The 24,244-nt window shown below is 41.5% G+C and overlaps 1 protein-coding gene across 3 annotated transcripts in view; it reads right to left on the bottom strand.

Moving 5' to 3' along the window:
- LOC128752186 (disintegrin and metalloproteinase domain-containing protein 12) overlaps positions 1-23,595 on the bottom strand; it is a 92,790-nt gene extending 69,195 nt beyond the window's left edge. For all 3 annotated transcript variants that reach the window (XM_053853122.1, XM_053853123.1, XM_053853124.1), the window contains exons 1-3: positions 23,173-23,595; positions 9,169-9,281; positions 4,834-4,907 (exon numbers count right to left, since the gene is read on the bottom strand). In XM_053853122.1, coding sequence (XP_053709097.1) covers positions 4,834-4,907; positions 9,169-9,281; positions 23,173-23,560 — 575 coding nt within the window. In that variant the 5' untranslated portion in view covers positions 23,561-23,595. The remainder of the gene's footprint in view (positions 1-4,833; positions 4,908-9,168; positions 9,282-23,172) is intronic.
- Between the last annotated feature and the right edge of the window lie 649 nt (positions 23,596-24,244).

Here is a 24,244-nt window from a genome sequence, read left to right as displayed (position 1 = left end):
AGAATTTGGAAGCCAAGAAAATATTTTACCTACACTGGCAATTCACATAGGGAAGCCAATCAAACGCTGTACATAGAAAGCATTTCATGTTGACAAGCAACTACATCGATGTAACACAAGAAATCCAAATCCAAATTTGTACATCTTGACAATGAGGACCATGAGCAAGACTAGAGACCAGGCACAAAAGTCAATAGGTCAATTCAAACACAACTCTAGGTGTCAAGGAATTCTCAAGATCCACAGAAATCTTTTTACCTCAGAATAAACTTTATTTTTGTTGAGGTAAACAGGACTGCAGCATTGATTCATTTAGAATTTTAAAATTTAAGCTGCCACGATTCACCAGTGCAGAAGTTGAGCACTATATGCATCTACAGGGATTCAGACCATGATAAAATTTGTAGACATTGCCTGGAAATTTCAGGCCTACTTTTGGACAGTCGATACGTATAGATCAATGAAATTAATGAAATGAAATCACATTAAACTTAACAAAACAGAACATCCTTGTCATCACTGAGACCTGAGGCCTGAGCCCACGAACTGAAGACAGACAATGGGTTATCTAAGCATGTTGGTAGACTGCCGTTTCAATGAGCGTAGACTGGGAGAAAACGTACATATAGCGATTCACATAAAAATTCTCATTAGCTGCGATTCAAAATCAGTTTACAATGTTTAAAATCCAACCAAAAATTTTGTAACTACGCGAGATGGCTTGGCATCACCACACTGTCAGTTCAGGAATGCACGCAGAGGCGGAAAGTATCTAAACAAACATGTTGGAGATGAGCATCCCATTCTTTTTTGACATTCACCGTTCACTACATAGCTAAGTGGCTGCTCAAATCCCAGGAACATCAATGTCACGTTTCACTCCAAGTTTTCTCTGCCGCTGGAAATATAGTGACAGCACAGCGAAGTAGTCTTACTGCAGCACATGTGGATAAGCTTCTTTTCTTACAGAAGAACCTGGATGTAGCACCTGCGGATAGTGATCCTGGACACGGTTCATATTATTCTATTGTTTCGAGAAGTACCACTTTTGTTTCGAGAAGTACCATTTTTAATTTAAAAAGAAGCACTAATGTGAGAGTTCATTGTTCTGTCTTGCAAAGCAGATGAGAAAAGTAGAGTAGGAGTAGATCATGATCAGAAATCACACCAGAAATTGTCAAGGAAAAAAATGGTTTTGAATTGAAAATTGATTTTAAATTGAACAATGAACCCAGATATTGGAATCCAAATCACTCAAATCATTGAATTGACAGATAGTAAACGACTCACACACCAAATATATACAATAATTCCTTGTTAGCCAGGATAGCCACACACAGAAAATACCAAACCCACCTGCTGCAATATGTTTTTAGAAACATTTATGTGCACAACTTGTGCTTCTACCGAGCGGCCCGGGGAAGTTCGTCTTGGGCAGACTACCAATGTGTCCCTTTACCCTAGGTGAACCTAGTCTAGCATACTTTTTGCAGGGGCAGGAACATAGCCGGTATGGAATGAATGTGGGCACATGAGTTACCAATGTACGATCTAACAAAACAAACTCTTTATTGTCCTCTCTGGTGACCGTAAAAAATGCTGTCAAGTCACAGGTACTTGCACCCAAGCAGACCAAAAAGATTATTTTGGTCACTCTTGGCGGTGGAATATTCACCTTCACCTTCTTCTACTGCTTATCTGGGGTCGGGTGGCGGAGGCAGCATTCGGAGCAGGGAAGCCCAAACTTCCCGGTCTGCACAAACCTCCTCCAGCTCCTCCTGGGGGATCCCGAGGCGTTCCCAGGCCAGACCGGAGACATCATCTCTGCAGTGAGTCCTGGGTCTTCCCCGGGGTCTCCTCCCGGTAGGACATGCCCGGAACACCTCCCCAGGGAGGCGTCCAGGGGGCATCCGGATCAGATGCCCGAGCCATCTCAGCTGGTTCCTCTCGATGTGGAGGAGCAGCGGCTCCACCCCGAGCGGTGGAATATTGTTTTCTATAAATGGCCATGCGAGCACGGAACAATCAGAATCATAATTATCAACAAAAATTAAAAGCACTAAAGCAAAAGAACAAAACAATGATGATCCCAACAAGGTTCACTTCAGTTCAAACGCACAACCAGTCATTGCAGGCGATATTTATTATCAGGGACCAGAGAAAACAAATCCCGAGGCTTAATTTAAATCATTTCATCCTGGCTCTCAATGTCTTCTTTTTCCCCCTCTACAGATGTTGTCTGTGTTTGAACAACTGGATTTCATCAATGGCACACATCCAGTCAGCTTGACAAGCGCCTTCACTGAGTGTCAGCACAGCGGGCTTCAGGTCTGGATCCACAAAGCACTCCCACCAAGCAAAACAGAGCCTCTTCAGATCCTTGTCCTACTTGTCATCCATCTTGTCAAGCATGCGTGGCCCATAGCAGCGGGCACTGCTGCCACTTATTAAGATTCAGAGGGTTCTGCGATTCATCTTCATCTATCAAGAGGTTAAATTTAGTAGGGCTGGGCATGCTGGGAAAATGATCACGTATTAATCACCTTTTGGCCCCTCTCTTCATGACTACAGCTTTAAAACGGCACTTCACATACACACACCAATCTCAAACCTCAGTTAAACCAACAATAATAACAAAAAAAAGTTCAGGTTATAAGGTTATAAGGTTCAGGTCAGATGCACCAACAGCTGAACATACCTTAACCACTGTCTTAATCCAGGCGTATGAAATTTGAGATCCATTTGCGTTAGGCAGGATGCAGTTACACGGCCCGCCACAAGGCTTCCAACTCTAACAAAGGTGCAGCCACAGTAGGGCAGTATATCACCAAAACACTGCTAAATGCGATCGTGACAATACAAGATAACATACAGAAAAAAAAAAAAACAACAGCAAACAAACTGAAGTTCAGCCTTTCAACCGAGCAGTGCATGCTGGGACAAGACAAGAACGTTGACCAACACGGTATTGAAGACTGGTACCATGAATGCTGCACATTATTAACTTTGTGTCACCACTGGTGCTTGTGGTCTTCTTCAAATCAGCCTTTCAACCAAGACTTGGCCTCTGGCGTCAATCGAGTTGGAGACCCTTGCTCCAAACTGTAGAACAATATCCTCACCCTGAACATGATGTGGTTTTTAACTTCACTAGAATAAGATACTTCAAAACATGCTACTGTTTTGCCAGCATACTGCGTGCTGTCCAGCACAAGCCCAGATGCTGGCATAAGCAAAGGTGTTCAGGCTCAATGGAATCGCTCCGAACAGACCAATCTATCACCTGCTTGGCACCAGTGTTGAAATGTGGACTTTAAATTTCCCAGTATTGGAGGGACATGACAGCCAGAGTGGATTAAAAACAGCTGTAAAGGCAAGGTGCTTTTGCACCTGTGACTTTTCCACTGGAAATACCCCATTTAGAAATGATTTTCACAGGACAGTCCTTATGAGTCAAGCAAGACTTTTGACAGTGGCGAGTCAAAATACCCACCTGTGCAGAAGCTGGTACCGGAGAGACCCAACTGAAGGTCAAAATATTTCCAAAGACATAAAAATGTAGCTCTAGCATTGAAAGCTTTGTCTGCGGTTGGAATTTACATATATTAAATCAAGGGAACAAGTGGGGCTCACTGATGGGTCTGGCTCTAAAACACATCCGCTGTCTCTCTCCCTCTCTCTGTTCCTTCTATTACACTACACTGGCTTGTTGCTTGGCTGCTCATGTGTGGCAGGAGAAGTGGATGGAAAACATATTGTCCCATCAATCAAATCAGGTTCTTCCTAACAACATCAGCGACTGAAGCCAGAGACACATTTAGTTAGTCAGCGTCTGAGATTGCAAACGCACTTCAGAGGTGGGCCATATTGCCTTTTGTTGCTCGGTTAGTGTAGGAAACAAAACACTTCAGTGGCTCAGTAAAGGTAATGACAGAATTCCAGTTGCTCCGGCAGGTTTATTGCAAAAGCCTGCTTTTGTGTTTATTGTTGTCGTAATATTTGCACAACAGGCGGTAGACGAGTTGCAGTTTCAATTCCTCTCCCAGGCATCGTTGCTGATTCCTTTGTTAAAGCAGTATGTTTTTTTTATGTCGCCTAATTCTTACAGTTATAGTAAAGGTGCAGTGAAAGTGATGCAGCAGACGATGTTGTGTCCTGAGGTACTAGCAGTTGTCCAAATGAAGTGTTTGGAATATGTAGAATAATGCAGCAGGAGTTGTCATTGACATAATTGTAAGAGCTTTTTGAGTAACTGTGTCATCGTCTCCTCCTCGTCCATCCTCAAGTCCTCACAAACTGTGTCATGCATGCTGTACGTACTGCTTGTGCTACTTGTAGAGCAATGTGATCATTAGATTGATAATGCAAATATGAAAAAAAGATAGAAAATGTGTTTTCATCCACTTTCCCCTTGAAATGGATCAATGTCAAACGGCGCCTTTCTTTATAGCATCGCTTCTTTCTTAAGAGTCTCAGACTGACACTGTGTTGACAGTATCTTAATACTCTGAGAGCAGCCAGCGTTCTGTGTTGAAACAAAGCAGCCTTTCCCCTTGTGTTCCTCCAATAGATCAAATACAGAAGACAAAGGAACAAGAAGAGGGAGTATGTCACTATTCATCAACGTCTCAGCGATGTATGCAGAACTTCCCCTCTTTCAAGTCTTTGAACTGGGAGCACTGACAAACACTCCGAAGGAGAGGAAAATGACTTGTCCTCACTGGCAGATAAATTTGACTCAAAACCCAAACGCTCAGTGCAACATCTGTTGTCATAATTATAGTCCAGAGACCTCTGTGACACAAAGAAATCCATGAATGGGAGAGCACTCACTCGTTCTTCTTCAGTAGCAGGACCAGCTGATCACGATCTACTTCGATCAAGAGCTTCAGTGACTTTGGGTGATGCTGCAGAGAAAACAGAGGAATAGGACTGAATAAAGAGAGTTCATTTCAGTATGTTCCAGTGCTTCCCACTTTGCTTATCTTTAATACCAGCCAAAAACAAATGCATTACATTGAATCAAACAGACGGCTCTGAATATAAAAACAGAACAATGGATTGCTTATGATCTTTTGGCAAAATGCAAACACGATTGTGGCGAATGCCTTCTATGAATGGACACATTTGTTATTAGGCTAAAAGACGCTGGGTAACATTGTAAAGCAAAGCCAAATATGATAATAACTGGTAATTAAGAGGCTGCAGAGCGAAGTCATGGCTCTGTGAAATTGTTCAGACAGTGACAGATGAATTGACCAAAAACAATAAGCTCATGATAGGCAGGGAAGAATATAAAAAAGAAGACTTCACGAAAACCAAGCTCAGTCACTTCAGGAAAGTGGAATTAAAAGGGCAAATACTATGCTGTTTGGAATGTGTTATTTTCCCTAAAAATGGGGACTTGGAACTGGATCTGGACTTAACCAGAAATGTCAACAAAGTGAAAATGCATGTCAAGCATTTTTTGTGTATTTATTGTTAAATGAACATTTATTATTGTCAATTGTATATAGAGTCCCATCACACAATAAAGCACAAACATTACGTCACATTACAACTGTCATCAATCTGGTGTTAGTTAGGCTCTCCAGAACAACTCAACTAACCTGGGTCCCAAAAAGTCAAGGAATGGATTCCACACGATTAAACGCATTTTCAACAATTATATTTCTGCAATTCTCAACCTTTTCTTGTTCAAAATGAATGGTAAACTTGATAACATTCGAGGTTTGCCAAGATTAAATGACTTGACCTGTGGTGACCTTGACAGGAGAAACTGTGTCAGTGTAAACGCATGATGCTCCGTTTCCATTTCGTTTCATTTTATCCTCAGATAGGCTTTTGAGGGTGTTCAGTTGACAAGCTTCTTGCAGGGAATAGTATTGCTGTTATTGCTGTTCCTCTAGAGAATTGTGGTTAATCGTGGTTATTTCAGCGGCGACGGCTGAGGTGAAAGCCCATATTTAATGCTCACAGTTCATCTCTGGAATGCGCATCAAGTAAATCATGAATGTGTGGATATCTTCCCTGAGCCATAAAATACAGAGCCGACCATTCAGCTGCATCTCCTAGAATGTTCACTCTCACACCATTCACAATGTGCTGTAGTCCGGACAAGTGGGGCTTTACAAGAGGACTGTTGAAGCAGGCCTCCCTCCCCCTCCCACAACACACACCCTCCCGAAATAAAATAAATAAATGTTAATAATCGAGTTAGCTCATTAAGTCATGAATGAATTTGTATATCACTTCAACTCTCTAGTAGCTGCCATAATCCAACAAGGAAAAGAAAAAAACAGAGTAGAAAACACTTCTGAATCAACTTGCTGAGTTGTTCACTAAAATGCTTGTTTTGTAGCTGCTTTCGACTGCTTTATTTGCGCTGCAAGGACAAACTTAACACCCCCCTCCTGCACCATCTTGCCCTGACTCAATATCAATCATCGCACTCGTGTTACCCAGCGATCCCACTCATCCCCAGCACACACTTCACGCTGGGTCAGATGTGGTCAGCGCTGCGGACGCTGTGGGTCAAGCAGCCATCCATCTTCACAACAGGCGCAAATGTGGATGGATCATAAAAGTATACCGCTGCAAAATGAGGGACAGACAGAAGTTTCAAGCAAAGATCACGCTCCTTTGTAGTTTATGATCTACGTCATGTATTTCATACTCAATTTGACTCAGTTCCAGCTTGAGTCCAGGGACTCCTTCATTGCACTGCCCCACTTAATTAACTCAACTGAGTGGGTAAAGAACAAGGCGTTGTTCTCGTGGCTGACAGATATCGCTTTTTATTCAAGTGGGAATTGCAGTCAAACAAATGATCTCCATTTAGCTTCATGATTTCACTGTGATGGAGATGGTGTGTTCATCCGTGCTGAACCCTGCAGAAGCAGGAAGTGCTTTGAACTAACCGCAGCACAGACATTCAAGCCAACGCTCAAGATAAAAGTGCTTAAAAATGACATTATTAATGGATAATCTGGCCTGGTCCAAGCTGTTGCATCGGTAATCCATCTATATTTGCAATTAGGTTTGTATTTGTGTTGCAGGAGAGTGGCTCCAGGGAAGACAACAAAGCTAAAATAAATTCCTGAAATTGAGACAAACAATCTACAAAACATAATACATAGGAATTTAATGATTACATTTTGGTGACTGAATGTCTATTTCAAAAACCTTGCATCAGTTGACATGAATTTCCATTAACGGATGTGAGCATCATTTCTTCATACATTTTGTAGAGAGCGAAGGAACAGGTTACATGCCACTTCATGTAAATCTACGTGTTAGTTTTATTTTTCCGGTGTTGGTTGGATGTCAGTACAATGGATCCTGTGTCAAGTCCTTTATGTTAAGTTGAGCATGATGCGTCATGCTCAGTTTCTCCTGAGCTTGTCTTAGATGAATCTAAGTACATTTTAATAACCACAAAAACAAATAGCCAGGAGCAAAATACCAACAACCTGACATGTACATTTTTTTAATCACATTATCAATAAATTGACGTAAATTATTCTTGCAAAAATAAGCATCAACATAGGTATGCATTAAACTGCAGGAAATAACCTCAAAACTGAAACATCTGTACACTGTGATTTTGCCAACAGGCAGAATCTAACATGGCAGACCAAAAAATGCACAACATGATAATGGCCAAAGTTTAAAACAAATTATTGCCCAGTCCACCATCATCTAGCGGCTCTGCGAGAAATCTTGTTTATCACATCCAAATTATAGCATCTCTTTGGTTCTCTTTTACTTCAAACACTTATGTATATATCTGAAAGAGTGGGTTTTTTTGCAGCTGTTTTTTATATAATAAAGAAATTTCTACTTTTGCCCTGTATATGGGCAAAGTTTCACAGCCCATCGTCAAGGTCAGAAGGTAGAAAAGACATCTCTGGAAACGAGACTGCGGTACAGTTGTACCACATGGTGTTTGTGCTCATAAAGTCAAAGAAGATGTGAAGAGAGAGGAAATAAATGAGGTGAATCAGATGCAGAATCAGCAAAAAACTTATTTCCCACAGCTAAATTTTGTGCCACCTCAACACACTCCCTATAAGTGAGTACCAGTAAAACCTGTCGTACATTACATCCTTGATGACATATTTTATTTATTGTGTGAGTGTGAAGAAAGTGTGGAGTAGGATAAAGGTTAAATCAAAAAGAAAAGATGATCATAGAAGTTAGAAGGCATGAGCCAACACAAAGACTATTTTACTGTAGACATTTAAAAATGTATTGAGATAATTATATGTGCAATAAACAATGATTGTCTAACTTTCTTTTGTGGCTATTAAAATAGTGTTAATATATCCAGATACATTTGGAGAGATCCAAATGCATTGCTTAAATGTATGTTTTGAGAGACACATGAAAATATAGTTGAAAGGAAAAATGTTCTCTCCTTTATAGATGTTCTGGACTCCATTTAAAAGCTGGGATTATTAAGATAACTTTTTTCCCTATTTTAAATACACTGTTTTTGTTTACTATGGGCTTCCACCTACCAGCTTCATTGTGACAATTTTTTCATTGTTGTCACTTGTAAGATAACGTTAGTTGACTTGGGGTTGTTGTCAATTCTCTTATTTTGCTCAGTTTTGCTAGGGGAGGAAAAAAGCAACACTTTCCCAATGTGCTTATTGTCACATGTGAATGACTAAGTGTTGTCTCATAAAACCGAAATAAAAAAGTGAAAAAAATAAAATAAAACCAGTATATGCAGGGATCTTGAAAGTCAGCGTCAACTAACAATGTGTTTTATTTTATATATATAACAAAAGGGGTACTGCAGATATTGTGTATCCAGTGAGATCAACATCTGTTGCCGTTGTTTTGATGATGTTTTTGGACGGGGGGGGACTGTTGACTGCTGATATCATGGATCGCTTGATTTAACAAAACTCTAAACTTAAAACTACGATCGACGCTCCTCACTGTTCTGTCTTGTTAGCTGTCACGCATTGATGTAGTGGTAATAGCAATGATAGACCGGAAATGACACAATACTTTTATATTGTACAAAAAATATATATCCTCATATCACCCACCACGACCCCGTTGTACTGTATTGCAATGCTACAATGGCAACATAACAAATAGAATTGAATACAAGAAAAAAAAATTCTGCACATAAAAAAAATAACAGCTTACCTGCGATCTAAGCCAACTGAAGGGTCTCCAGTCCTGTCCAGTAAACAGAAGAGGTACAGTTGTCCCATAGTTCTTCTGCTTTATTGTTGGTCTGTGATAATCACTCAGGTTTCCTGTCGAAGAAAATTGAAAAGCCTTAACTGTCCATCTGTGACACAAAGGACTTTTGATTCTACAGAGAGGGTAATTTCAGAGAAAGAATACAGTCAACAACGTCGAAACTCATCAGAAGGTGGGAGTCCATAGACATGCTCTTGCCTAGAAACATGCAATTTACTGCACATGTGCTTAAACAATTATATAAACAGCTGCAGCTTGCAACACTCTCGATAAATAAAAATGTGGCTAATACTTTCTTGCATGTTCTCCGTGTGTGCGCGGGTTCTCTAAAATTGGCCCTAGTTGTGCATATATATATATATATGTATATATATATATATATATATATATATATATATATATATATATATATACTGTAAGAGCACAACCGAATGGAAAGTGAAGACCAACAAAAGTAGAGTTCTTCCAGGCCTACAGTGCAGCATATCCCGCTAATGCTGCCGTTGACAACGTTACATCGGGCAGAGCATAATAAACTCAGTTATGGTGACCTGAACTATTCCCATGATGCATTCAACCAACCACAGTGGTTGATCGCTACAACATGGTCCTGCCGTTATAACTGTTCAGCTGAGCAGCGCAGCACTCCGAAGAGCGGTCAAAAACAGCACATTTTAGCATGTCGATGTCAACAAAAGGCCTATAATTTCATTGGTCTGATGTGACGTGGTGCAATCTTGACAGCATGAAGCTTATTTGCCCACAAATTTCCACAACATAGTGATCAATGACCGTGACTGGTTCAGTGAGCTGCATGAGCATCATAGGAAGTCACCATTACTGAACTTGCTAAAGCGTCGAACAAGATGACTAAGCTGGAACGTAGTCAGAGAAGCTGTGGTTTAACAGCATTTTGCTCTCCGAGTGCTGTTGTCAGAAAGCCGTTCAAAAAGCCAGACTCCTTTGCCAAAAAGCCACATCTGGCTCACGAGCCATAGGTCCATGACCCCTGGTCTAGAGTAACATGTTTTGAAGTATACACAATGTTATGAGTGAGCATGAGTGCAATCATTTGTAAATGTAAACGAAAATATGACTGGGATGTGAGGACAGCAGCTTCTAGGTCTGCTGGCAGTAAAGCTGTCATCCAAACTGCTACTTCTCTATGGTTGCCTTTATTTATAGGCCCATTGTGTACTTCACATTGCAGAAATAACAGTGTCTTACATCAGATGTCACCATATGTCCACCTACTTTTCATCAGCCCTAGGTGGAATTGAGCTGTAGCCACAACGACATGAACACTGCTAATCGGTTCTCTCAAGCAATGTGAGTCCTTAGCTCATGGACAAGCCGTAACCACCCCCTCAGTAGCGCAGACCTCTCCAAGAAATTCACAATGAGGAGCAAGGAGGAGCTGCTGCTGACATGATAACTCACAGCACGAGGCAAGTGTCCAGGATGCGACGAGGGATTAGACACAGCTTCAGGGAATTGCTCCCACTGCGCTATTATCTGTGCTCAGTCTCTTCTGACAGAGTTCTAACAGGGTCCAGAATGAATACAATTGGATGTATTTAATTCAGAAAATACAATATTGTCCCACACAAGTGAGTGGAGTTAAGCTGGCAGCGAACAGAGGAGAAAATTGTGACACAAAGTGTCAATCAAAGAACTAAGACTTGCAACAGTTCCACTTCCAGCAGCTGAGAAATGTTCAAATGTCGTTCATATTTTGCAACCTTGATGAGCAAGATCAAAAAGTTCCAGGACAGAGAACAGACACAGGACACACAGACTCTGACAACACAAATCACAACTCGGGCTGTCAATAGATTACAATTTTTAATCTGAATTAGTTGCACTAAACCTGAGTGAACTCGCGGTTAATGCAAATTAATCACACATTTTGTGTCTGTTCTAAATGTAACTTAAAGGAAGATTTTTATCAGACCATTGGTGGCCAATGGGAGGAAGACGTTTATCTATGGCAGTATGTTGTTCATTCCATGGCTTTTAGCAAATTACACACTTTGCACTGCAGACGTCAAGAGGTCCATAGTGTCTTTTCTAAAACAAAGACACCCCTAAAAGCTACAGGCCCGTTCCAATCTACATTAAGATGATGCTGTCCAAAACTCAGTTGTCACAGCCAGGTCAGTGCAATGCAAGTGGTCTAGTGGGCCACTTTAAGGAAGCAGAATTGCTGCTCCGGGATGAACTGAATGCCAGGTTAAGGCACCCGATACAGCTATTGATACGGTTCTGGTTCTGGAACCAGTGCCGTTTGGGATTCTCAGAACCTCGGTGTTTCCCATGTTCAACACCCACCCACCTTTGATGTTGTGATTCCTGTGAGATTCCTTCAGAGAACCAACTTTCCGGGTTCTGAGCCGGTTCATTCCCAGTCTGAACATGCCGGTTGGTTCAAAATAGCATTCGCGAACTAGCACCTTTATGGCTCCAGTTCACGACACATTATTGGGCTGACACATTGTAAACAACTGCTGTCCCAAAACTCACTCCGACACACCAAGCTTTCATGCATGCAAAACCAATTTGTGTTGTTTGTGTACAATGCTTCAACCAGTCAATCAAATAAACGCCAATGAAAACAACCTCCCCGAGGTGGAGAAATAAAGTGCATCATAAACAGTCAGGAAAGCAAAACTAAGTCACAGCAATCAGGCTGACACAGCAGGGACACCATTTGGCAGATCTGGTCCCTTACTGACACAGCTGGAGTTATTTCGCCTCATTTGTGCTCATGCAAACTTCCGAAATCAAATCTTTGCTTATTTAGTGTTTTATACCAGAGACGTTCAACTGACACTTTCCAAAACAGTGGGGATTCATACTGAGGGGATATGTCAACAAACTTGCTGGAAGTGTTTCCTAAACTTATTGGAGCCCACTGATTTGTAGAGATGCATTCCATTATCTCACCTAGATGCATGCCACATACATTTGCTGCCTGTTCCTGGGACAGAAACACTGTCTGTCTTCGCTGAAGGCAGTGGTCACAACACTTCACTTACTGCTCATTTTGGATCGCGCTAATCTAATCCAGAGCAACGCAATTCATGTTCAGTAAGTAAGTCCAATGCTCTAAGGTCTATTCATTTTCATGCGAGCTGCTAACTCCACTCCGCAGAAACTAAGGTCATCCCAGATTAATGTTATTATCACAGGCCGTCTGAAGATTTTTTTTCAAGGTTCACATGCATCCACGGACGTATGAGTCGCCCGGCCAAATTGCTGAGTCTGCTTATTATCCAGCACTATTAACCAGGGTCAAACAACCCCAGCTGAGCAGTGTTTTGGTCCTTTCCTATGAAAACCACCAGTCTGGAGTTCATCACCCAGCTGCTCCCACTGATAGTGGAGAGCCAGAAGTGACCAGCTCAGCAGTCCTCACCCACTTCTACCCCAATGATGAGAAGCAGACAAAGGCAAGGACAGGATTCTACCACACACATAGAAAATTTATCACAGGCTTATTGGTTCCCAGAACACGTGTGGTGACACCGGTGAACAGATTTTCAGAAAGGATTTTTTTAAGGAAATTACAGCCACACATTTTCTTTGTTTCAAATCTTAATTCAGAGATGAGCGCAATGTAAGTAAAACACCAAATTGTGACAATGTTCCCCTATTACAAAGGTTGTTTTTGAAAGAGCCGCCTCTTTGACTCCACTGACCCAGGAGACAATGATTATCTTTCTTCCTTTCCGGTCCGTGACAAACTGCAGAGCAGCCGCCATTAATGGTAAGTGGTTCAAAGCAATGAGCACAACAGCAGCTGTCACCAAGAGGTTGCTGGTTCCAGCTTCAGACATCTATGTCCTTGAGCACTTTCCCCGGTTACACCTCATAGTTCAGACTGTGTTGTAGACAAGACCGTGTTGAGACCGAAGCACTCAGAGACTCAGACCAAACTTCACTCCAATGGTTTCATTTCAGTTCTTGATTTAATTTTTTTAAAAAAGACCATTGTTTCTTTTACAACAAGAAATAACTAGACTTGTGCTCCTATTCAATTCAGTCTCTATCTTGGTCTCGCCCTCTTCATAGGTTGTGGTCTTGGTCTTTTCATTTTCCCCCTTGTGTTTATACAAGCAGTAAAATGGTTAGAAAACATTTTTTTTAAATCCAGGGTTTCCACCAGGATTTTTTGTAAACTGTGGCAGAAAAACACCCCAGGAACTGTCATGTTCATGCCCACCTCCATGATGCTTCATGTGTTATCCATTTGTTTGAGTGTTGATAAAATAAGTTTGATCATGTGAGATTTCATCTTTAAAAAGAGACATTTTTCTTAAATTGTGGCAACTTTAATTTAAGATGTGGCAGTGCACCACACTTGAGCTTGAGTTCTACACTCTTTATTGAACAAGCATAAAACATAATGTGCTCTAAAAAGAGTGTAAAAGAACAAATGAAAACAGTAAAGTGATGCACTTGCATAATTAAACAATCCTGTGATATACACTCATGCTCACACTGCACAGCACCAATCCACACTGAGCTTCCATGGATTATGAAGTTAGAACTTGCATCTGGAATGGCCATCGCCTTCAATAAAGAACGTACCACATCAATTTTAAAGAGCCGGTTCACAACCATACATCACTTAGTTCCACAACTTCAAACGTGAATAACTGTTTTGTTAATGTGGTTTCTATTGAGGTTTAATTTCGCTTATAAATGGAATTATATTAGTGGAAAGGCTCATTTCTTTTCCACATGCTTGTGTGACATTTGCTCTAGTCCACAGTGCAATGTCTACGTGGCTCTTGTACGAGCACCAGCAGCATGAGAGGAGTGGTAAAAGTGGCACCAGGACTAACATGTTATTTATAAGTTCAATAAAGCAGAGTGTAAACAGAGGTTCTAATAAAGCCAACTTCTGGCCCAGATTGCCTCATTTTACGCTCCAGTGGACACAAGGAGTGCTTGTGCTTTCTATACTGCTGCAATAAAACAAGGTAAAGGGACCGTGTGGCTGTGTGGTTGGAAATCTTGGTCACTGAAATGTGATCAGGAGGGATTATTGATGAGGTGATAAATTTTACTTTAATAGCAACATGTCTTGCAAAAAAGCTGGTTTTGTTCTGAGTGTAGCTTCACCTTACAGGAGGAAAATTCGGAGACAGAATCAAACTTTTTATTTCACCACTCTTAATTATTTCCATTCAACAGAAGAGGATTTGGGCTAGTGGGAAACAAAGGGTCTCATCTCAAATTCTGACCCTGTAACTATGGAGAAGAAAATAAAACAGAGGTATCTAACTAATGCACAGCTGGACCAAAAAATATCAAAACAAATATGCACGTCCTCATATGATGGATTAACATTTATTACCTCCAGCAATGGGGGGTAGAGGTTGTGTACTAGACGTTGTGTTCGGCTGTTCATCGGCTTGAAACAGAAAAGAGGTAGAAGTAAGGCTGCAACAACTAGTCGACATAGTTGACTATGATCAACTTTTACATTAGTCGTGGACACATGCATGAGTTAACACAGTCTACAGTACGAAGCTCCAGCACTGAAAGTATGGGAAAGTGTCACAATGGTCACATCAAGGACTTGGATGCAGCATTCGCCAAACACAACACATATACATCTATTTACAAGACTATAATCAGAAGTGTCAGCATGTGAGTACACATCACATGCTGGCTAGTCGATGAATAGCTAAAACCGTTGGCGACGACTGGACTACTGAAATGGTCACTGGTTGCAGCCCTGGATACTGCAGACTGCAGTGCCAACCACTACTTCATCACGTTTCTAAGTGATTTAACATATTCCAAGAGTCAACAGTTTTTATCAGTTTTGGTTATCAGGTTTTTTTTAATAAAAGTCATTTCTTCTCTTCATTTCAAAAATGAAACTAGCAAATGAAGGTGCATCTTCTGAGCTTGAAGGACACCTTTTCACATGCCAATTCTACTGAAGGCAGCAAAAATAAATAAATAAGTAAACAGAGGCAGATGTGATTCCACCACAAAACATTGTCAGTAACAACACAAACTCAAATTGGAAACATGCTTTTCCAAAGACAACACAAGGAACCTATTAGAACAAAGTGATGGGTTTACATTGTCATTTTTCAAGGCTGAGACTCCAAAAACAGCAAGCTAAAAAGGACAGCATGTCCAAGCAAATGCAGCAAAAATGATCTCATGAACTGCATTTTCATCCAGTTACCTCGGATGTCTTTAATCACAGCAACTTGGGACAAAGCCAGGAAAGTTTGAGAGCCAAAAAGTTGCTTGTGACATCAGCAAAAAGGAAGGAATGTTTGTGTCTATATCATTAAGAATGATTGACAGGCATGGCAGAGGCACTGTCACTGTTAAAAAGGATAGGAAAGACGAATTAAGGATACTCCGGCTACTAATAAACAACAAAACCCATGCAACAAAGTGGCTTTAACCAATTATTTTAAATCAACAGTTTCAGCAATGTCCAGTTCCTTTCAATAATTCCTCTCCGGCACTCAAGACCCTATGCACCACATCCAAAACTGTTGTGTTCATGTTTTTTGGAAAGATCTGAAAACATCAAAAGGTTTTTATTCTTAACCTTGGGAAGGAATACATCCTTGTGGTTAGAAAAAACAGAAATGTCAGCACACAGTGGTGCTCTTTGTGTGGCAGCACTCTGAAAATCTTGCCTATTAAACTGACAACATTGACTGTTGCTAAATAAAAGGCTTTTCTAGAATCCTTTTCTCAAGTCCAGTTTATTCATCAGTCCACCTCTGAAGAGTTTATTTCACAAGACTGTTGATCAACTGCGTCTGTCGATCCGTGTAAGTTAATGTGCTATCCTTTCTTGCAGATTGCTAAACTCAAACTCAAATCTTCACCTTGCGGCGCAATTTGTTATTCGAGCCACTGTTCAAGGTCCACAGGGATTAGAGAGCAAAGGTGAAAAGTGCCTGTGAATCTTGGCTTGGCTCCACAATAAACATGTGACCCACTACGGCGACATTATGTCAACACCCCTGGAGGGATTGACCGAATAAAGTGGCGACCTTTGAGTGACACGTTTGGAATAGGAGTCAACTTTAAAATGGGAGCCAATTACGTTTGATAATGGTTCCATTTATTGTCAAATTGTCTCCAAGCATATTTACGGTCCTAATGGAGCCCCCTAGCCAGACCTAAGATCACCACCCCTCATTTACAAACGGGATGTCGGCATAAAATTAGTGGAAGTGAAATAAATTGTCCTGCAGCAAAATAGCGCGCCATTCTCAGCAGGACGTTAATGTTCACAAACGCGGCGTAATTGCGCCACTGGTTGGTGACACTGTTATGGCCGCCCGTGGATAGGACGCTTGCGCTCGCTGCATGGTGTGAAGCCTGTCTGCCTCAGCGACAGAGGTCAAAACCATGTCTGGACTTGCTTGGTATAAAGCCTGCAATTGCTAACAATGAGAGATTTCTTTAGCAGCCAAATGGAACCCCCCTCTGATATCAGAAGCACAGGGCTCCGGCTATCAGAACATAAAAATGCTTAAGCAGAGCAAAATAAAGGAGAAAAGTTGAGGTCAGCAGGAGATGAATAATATCTAGAATCAGGGCAGCAGGGCGAGAGTCGCTTAACAGCGCATGATTATGGTGATTCTGCATAATTCATGAGCCCAAACCCACAATTTATGCCGGCTAGTTTGGAATATGTATCACAGAAGTCAAACAAACCCCATGGTAGGTCCACATCTAAGAAAGCAGTTCAGTGAAGACATGAAATATCAATAAAACAAAAGCTCAGCTGGGCTCTGGATGTGCTAGTCCACAAGGGCCTCAGTGATCACATGTAGTTAGGGCTGCTGCTACCCAGTAACACAGTAATCGAGTATTCCACCAAATCTTGTTTCTATTGATTGAGTAGTTGTATAAAAAAGGAAAAACAAAAACACATAAAAAACATGACATTCCACTTATTTGTGAATGGCCAAGTGGTTTCCTCTTTAAGATACATTTATTTTGTAAGACAAAAAGTGAATTTATTAAAATGAAATTAAAATTAATACTGAAGATGCAGTGATTGAAAGTGGGCATGATAATCATATTTAGAATGCTATTTGTCAGCTCAGCTGCCTCATGACAGCCTTGTGTAGGAACTGTGGATGGAGGTGTTGTTGCACAGAACACAGTCACCATGTCTTCACCTCCAGGTGGAAATGGTCTCATGCTTTGGACAGTTTCTGTCTTGACACGCTTCTTCAGCAGTGTCTCGCCTGCGCCATCCTTCTTCAGCTGTTGCGTGGCTCGCGTCAGTGTGTTGTGCCACATTGAAAGCACAGCACGTGGATTATGGAAATTTAAAATTCAATTCCTGATTACTCGAGGATTACTTTTGCTGTTGAGTACATAAGATCACTTCCTGAATGGATACATTCTGTTCCAGCAAGGGGTAGGTTTTGGAGTTGCACTCATACAGGGGCGAGGACAGATGTCTACTATTGGTCTCAGATTACTTAAATGGTGACGTCCACTGGACTGTAAGTGATTCACTCTGCCCTCTCCATTGATCCTACCTGCCTCGTGGTGGGGAGGAGGACGTCAGATTGTGTATTAATCCTTCTTTTCGCCTTTTATCCACCGCTACATCAGAATGACGAGGCCAGGTAGTGGCAGAGGGTTTGCCCTGTGCAGGCATTGGCTTGCTACATCAGATCTGCAGCCAGTTTTTGGAAGACCAGTTGGCTGTTATGGGGTCCCGATACCAGCATCAGGGTACTAGCCTATTTCGCTGTACGTGTACTCATCAAATACTCATGAATGATAGCACCCAACGCAGTGTTCCCTCACTATATTCCGCAGACTCAGCGCAGTGTTCACAGGTATTAATGGAAGGCATGCATAATGCATAAACTTGAAATGTTAAAAGTTAAATCTGGAGCAGTGGTGTCACATTTGTTCAGGGAACCTACTGAAAAAGAACATTTCAATGGATGTTATAAGTTATTACCCCTAGCGGTACTCGGCACCGGAAAGTACTCAAATGTCAGTACTCAATCTGCAAAAAAGGGGTGGTAAGACATCCCCAATTTCTCTCATTGGATTTGTAGTGGTGTTTGCAAATTGTATGAGGAAGTAGGTCAGGAGTTGAGGGCACACTCGACTAGAGGCATAGCGTCTTCCACCGCATTGTAAAGCGGATTGACATGGCCGATTTGTTGCTGTCTGTCACCGAATGCAATATCTTCTCTACAGCATAGTGAGGTCAAGTGGGGTGGGTTTTTGTTTCGGCAACGGAGCAAAGCTTCTGTGTCCTGGCTAGGAGGTAGCTCATCCTTAAGCCCTTTGGCTAGTTTATGAATATGAATAGCCAAGTCCGTTAGCGGGTGATGCATGTGTGAAATAGAAGCAGTGAATAGTTACCTGGATGTAACTAAAGTTCTCAGAGTATATGTGGTGCCCTCAAACTGTTCAGCCAGCTGGATCTTATCTCCATTGCTAAGTTTTAAAAAGAGTGGATTCATGCTAGCGTTGGGCTTATATAGGGATCTGCATGTACCCATGCACTGGTAACTCCATCCAGGTAGTGTGTGTGCTTCTTTCCTCCTATGTTGAAAGTCTTCTTTCAACCACCTCAGCTTTTCACTTGATAGAGTTCAAGTCCAGATGTAAATCGATTGAAAAAAACAAGAAAAGGGTTTGCTTTTCAGGTATATGCTTCATTGCACTGCGTATATTACCACTGGTGATGACATTTTTTCACTGTAAGTTGTCAGATCGTTCCTAAGCAAATGCACATGACTATGGGGGCGGGACACCAGTAGCTGGGCCAAAAACGACGTAGTGAGGCTTTAAGAACCAGCTAATGGCACATCTAAAGACAGTTTTATTTCAAGAACATGTCAAAAATCATGTGATGCTTCAGGGTGTTCACAGCTAAGATGCAGTGGCTCAAGTTAGAACCATGAAGAAAACCGCAATAGCAATATTTTCCACTGTGAAGATCAAGGTCCTGTACTTGTCATGAGACCTCACTTGTTTCCCTGAAGACACATGAACAGATTTGCCGTGAACTTGAATACACATATACAATTATATAGGGAAGGGATTGGACCACTTGTGATGTGTATTGGTCACAAGCTCAATATAATATGTTTGCAATAATCAATGCAGTATTAAAGTTTTTTTTTGTTTCAAAGCAAAGCTTGTGCTCCAAAAATAAGTCTCATCGAGCACACTATAAGTCAAAACGTGGACCATGATGATGTGAAAATGACAGATTTTGGGGGAAGTATGTATGGAAGCGTTTCAGCCCACCGAAGACACTCGGGGAGAAGCACACTGACCTCAACTCTGACTTGTCAGGGTGTGAACGTCCAGGGAGAATATCCAGAGCCAGCATCAGGTTTCTGGAGGGGAGTGTGTTGGAGGGTTCATACGAGTCCAATTCAGCATTAAAGAAATGACTGCTATCTTAATGCAGAATCCCTGAAGTGGGAGAGCAGCCGTTCCTCCTACCCAAACAGTTAAAATCACATCTGACAAGCTTCCTTGAAATACATCTCATCTGGAAAATCCGAATCTAACCTCACCGGGAGAAGACGCTCTCCTGACATAGCATGGGTGACGGTTCCATTCCTCTGCGATAGGAATCCTTCACCAAGTACCAAAATACATTCCCAGCTCAACTTTCATTTGTCTGAGCACACTGCACACTGTCGCCCGAAGCAGCTGGCTAGTAAAATACCGACTGACACTAAACGTGTCAACCATTAGAGGAAATTGTTCGCAAATGAGTCCTGGCAAGGACAGAAACATACTCAACACACGCGGGAGTGGGGGCGTGGTGGTGGTGGGGAGGAGATTGGTGATAAAAGTCAAGGAACTCTGTCATGAAATATGTATGCAAACATGACTTTGCATGGGGCCGCAGCACTCAATCTTCACCTCAACAGCCTTGGATTCCTGACAGCCGGAGACGAAGCGCCAAGCTCGTGAAAGAAGGCACTAATGATTCCCACTTATTGCTCGGACCTGGAGAACTGCTGCAGCGCATTCTTCTCATTCACTCCCAGTTCTTACAAGAACAAGCAGGCATAAACAGAGCTGGAGCACATGCTCATCCATCTGACTGACCATTCTCAGAGAGGTTTTTTGAGAAGTACACATGCAAATTTATATGTATTTACATTGATAATGATAAACTTATTTGTTCTGTTTCATGGAGGTTTTAAGTCTTTTTCTTGTAATAAGTACCTCTGCCCTTTGATATGATTTGAAATTAAACTGCATAGATTGTATGATATTAATATAGTATAATTCAGATTTTTGCTTCAGGTATATTATATGGCTTTTTTTCAATTTGATAAAAAAAGACAAAATCCCAATTTCCCTTGAATTAACCCATATTTATTTATCTCAATACTAAGGGCAGAGGTTCCACCCTGAGTCTCTTCAAGATGACTAAGCTCCTCCCCCCACCCTCTCCAGGCTCCCTGCAGAGAAAACCCATTTCCACCACTTGTTCTCAACTCCAGAGCAATACAGAGTCTTCATGAAGATGTCAATCTGTCTCATATTTCGTCCTTCCCTCAGTCAACGACTAGTCAAAATATACAACTCTAAAATTTGCTGTTGACGGCTTCATGCATCGATTAGTCGTGACATCATTGCTCCGTTTTCCGAGTAAAGGAGAAATGGCATTGGCTCTGGGAGCATTGCAACCCAAAGCATTAAGTATGGACACATTTAACAGTGAACTCCTCTAGGAAGGATTTTATCTCTAGCAAGGGCTTTTCACCACTGACCATGACCCAATGAGCAATCTCTCTTGAGCCTCCTAGGAAGAATCCTACAGTGAGGAAAAGAGCTGCTCCACTATTTCAACAAACGTGACAAAAGAGAAGCAGGCGTTAGACTACTTTACAGTCTTTTTTTCACAATTTTCCCCAAATGAAATAGATAACATTTTGAACAGCATCTCGGTTCAAAAGGTCACAATAACACAACACTTGACAGGTTTAAGGGATTTTGCAGCCTCTCTTTATTTGTCCCCGTTGATCCAAATATTCCCCAGGAAGGTAAATAATCCCTCCAACACAGAGACTCGCTGCGGGTTTCATCTGTGAACCGATGACTTTTGACGAGAGTGTGAACCCATTGGGAGGACACATCAAGGAAACCTCCTCCTCTTATGACGATGAACTGTTGATGAATAAATGAACAACCTCCACAAGCTTCAGTCCCAGAGACAGTGACTTGCCCTGGCTGGTAATTAATTCCCAGGATGCAGAGCCGGTGTCAATACTGGCATTGAGATGGAAATATTATTACCAAGCCATGACAGCACTTGCTCTTGGATGGGATTAACATGGCCTACCAGGCAGTGCAGAATCCAGACCGTTTAAATGTTTTACCGATGATGCAGTTATGTCAATTTAAAGCCTTAACATTGAGCAGACAGACTTTTAAGTAACAGCTATGAAGAAGCAAGGTGAATTTATATCATCAAAATGAAAGATTCCTCAGTTGTGACAGTTGACCATGCTTACACTACCTATTCATAAATTCGTATTTGAATGTATTCAGTTGTTTTATGGTGAATATTACCAATGATAAACAAGCAAAATCGCAATTCTTTTGTCGCAAATATAAACCAACCAGACCAATTTCATTACAAACATTTAAAAAGAATGGACAAAGACCAAAGTAGAATACTTAATATTCACACAATTGGAGTGTTAGTAAACAATTGTATACAGTGTTAAGTGCTGTGGTGAAACTCAACATCGTGATTGCTCAGATGTGGCTTGAATTGTTTGTTGTCCCAATGGTTCTGGCAACAAATTGATAAGTTGACTATAGCCGACTATGACGACGCGTCATTGCAACCCTATTCCACTGTGAACAATACATTATAATACGAAATATAAGTGGATTTGTATATATTATACACAGTCAACTTTAGTAGCTGAAGTTTTTTAACAAAGCAGATTGACCCACTTCTGAGTAGGGTGCTCTGATCAGCCACTGATCCTGATCAGCCGATATCAGCATGATCTGTGAATATCGTTTACGCAGAGATGCAAATGACTGAATCCGTCTACGTTTCGACGACTGCAGCATTCATTAGCCACCTGAATCTGAAACTTTCAGAGTCCTGCTACAAGCGGCCAATAGGTAAATATTTCACGGACATAGCAAAGTCTCTTGAGATTCGCTAAACTGCAACATCTCATGTCGAATTCAATGTTTTTCAGTTTGTCTTTTGACAGAATTGTTGCTGCATTCTGCAAGGCTTTTCTATTTTTTTTTTTGTTTTTTACTTCCTTGAAGAGGTATATGAAGACGTGTCTAAATTAAAATTATTTAATAGTTCATTTTTTTCACATCATGTACACAGATCTTATCATTTTGATTACAAATTCACAGTCATTCCATGTGATCGGTATCGGTGATCGGTGGTGATTGGCACTCCGATCCGTATCGGTGGTCGGCAGCAAAATACTTTTTAGTTGGCCTCTGAAAAGTAGCCGGCTAGCATCGCTTCTATGTAGCAAAAAGCTATGTCAGCTACAGCTAAAAAAAAAATCTAATCATCACTTGAAATATAAAATGAGGTTACATTTTTACTAATAATTTCATTTCAAACCAGCACAATAATTTCATTTCGAACCAGCACAATAATTTCATAGAATGATTTTAATCGTTTTGTTAGTTGGTATAAAATAATTCAGCTAGTCACTCAACGTGACTGTAAGTGACTCATTTTGGCTCACAGCTTTGACTGATGCGAGCGACCGTAGTTACAACCTGAGTTGTAGCAGCATCAATAATTCATCTTTGTCTCTCTGCAGATTTGCAAGCAAAATGCTGAACCTTAAAATTACACGCTACTCCGACGACTACATGAATAATGAAGGCGCAGAAAGTGAAGTTTTCGGTAAACAAAGAGGATGCTCTTACCTGCTGAAGATGTGGACTGGACATCGTCACACACGCACGTCGAGACCCACAAAGCCTGAAGCGCTGTCACGATAGTCAACTTCACACTCCTGCTGCCAGGGTTCATGATGCCCGAGTGCTTCACAGCAGCTCCACCATCATACAAACACAGTCCAGCAACAGCTGATGTGTGTGTGTGGCCGGGGGGGGGGGACACTACACACACAAAACGACTCCCTGAAATATGATCAAGTGTGCGCGCCCGGTTTTTCGGAAACCCCGACGACAGCTGACTCCGCTCCCCATTCAAAGATCGGTGTCCGCGTGAAAGACGGATGAATAAATAAAAAGTGAGAATATACAAGGGGATGAGAGTGAAAGCGGGTGCAGACGCAGCGAAAACACGCATCCGACGGTCCGGAAAGTGTCACCCGATCAAGTGTGACTGTGATTCTGGACTATTACTGAAGGAACTGTTGTCTTCTGACTGACGACCATGTGCTTCAACGTGGTGTGCCACTAGGTCCTAAAGTCCGTCTTTTTCAATCACGAGCGGCAGCTGTAGAATCTACTTCCTGCACAAACTTTCATGATAAGACAGTATTTACGGAGCAGCGTCATCACACAGTCAGAGCTCGCAATAATGCATCCAAGTAACAATGCATCTTTTGTTTCATTTCTTATGTCAAGTAATGGTATACAATTATAACGCAGCAGACTTGACAGACATTTTATTCAACATATCCAAGACCTCTTAGCCAATGTTGGGTCATGGGGCAGGAGCCATCTAGGGGCAAGGCGTCTTTCACCCCAGAATCCTCCTCCATCTTCCTTCCTGCATCTGCGGTGTTGTATCCCTCACCACTTGCGGCCTTTCAGTCAGAGCAGGAGCATGGACAGTGTTGTCTGTTGGCTCAGCTCATTCACCACAACTAAGCAATACAGATCCTCATGACTGTGGCGGTTGTAGTGTTGGTTAGACGAACTTCCCAGAGAGCTCATTTAACTGCACACGCAATAATAATTGTTTATACTGTTTGCATCACTAATACGGATTGCAGTATTTTATTTTGGAATCGAAGTGTTCAAATTC

Source organism: Synchiropus splendidus, chromosome 1 (assembly GCF_027744825.2).
Source record: "Synchiropus splendidus isolate RoL2022-P1 chromosome 1, RoL_Sspl_1.0, whole genome shotgun sequence".
NCBI classification, from domain to species: Eukaryota; Metazoa; Chordata; class Actinopteri; order Syngnathiformes; family Callionymidae; genus Synchiropus; species Synchiropus splendidus.
This window is presented reverse-complemented; position numbering and strand designations above follow the sequence as displayed.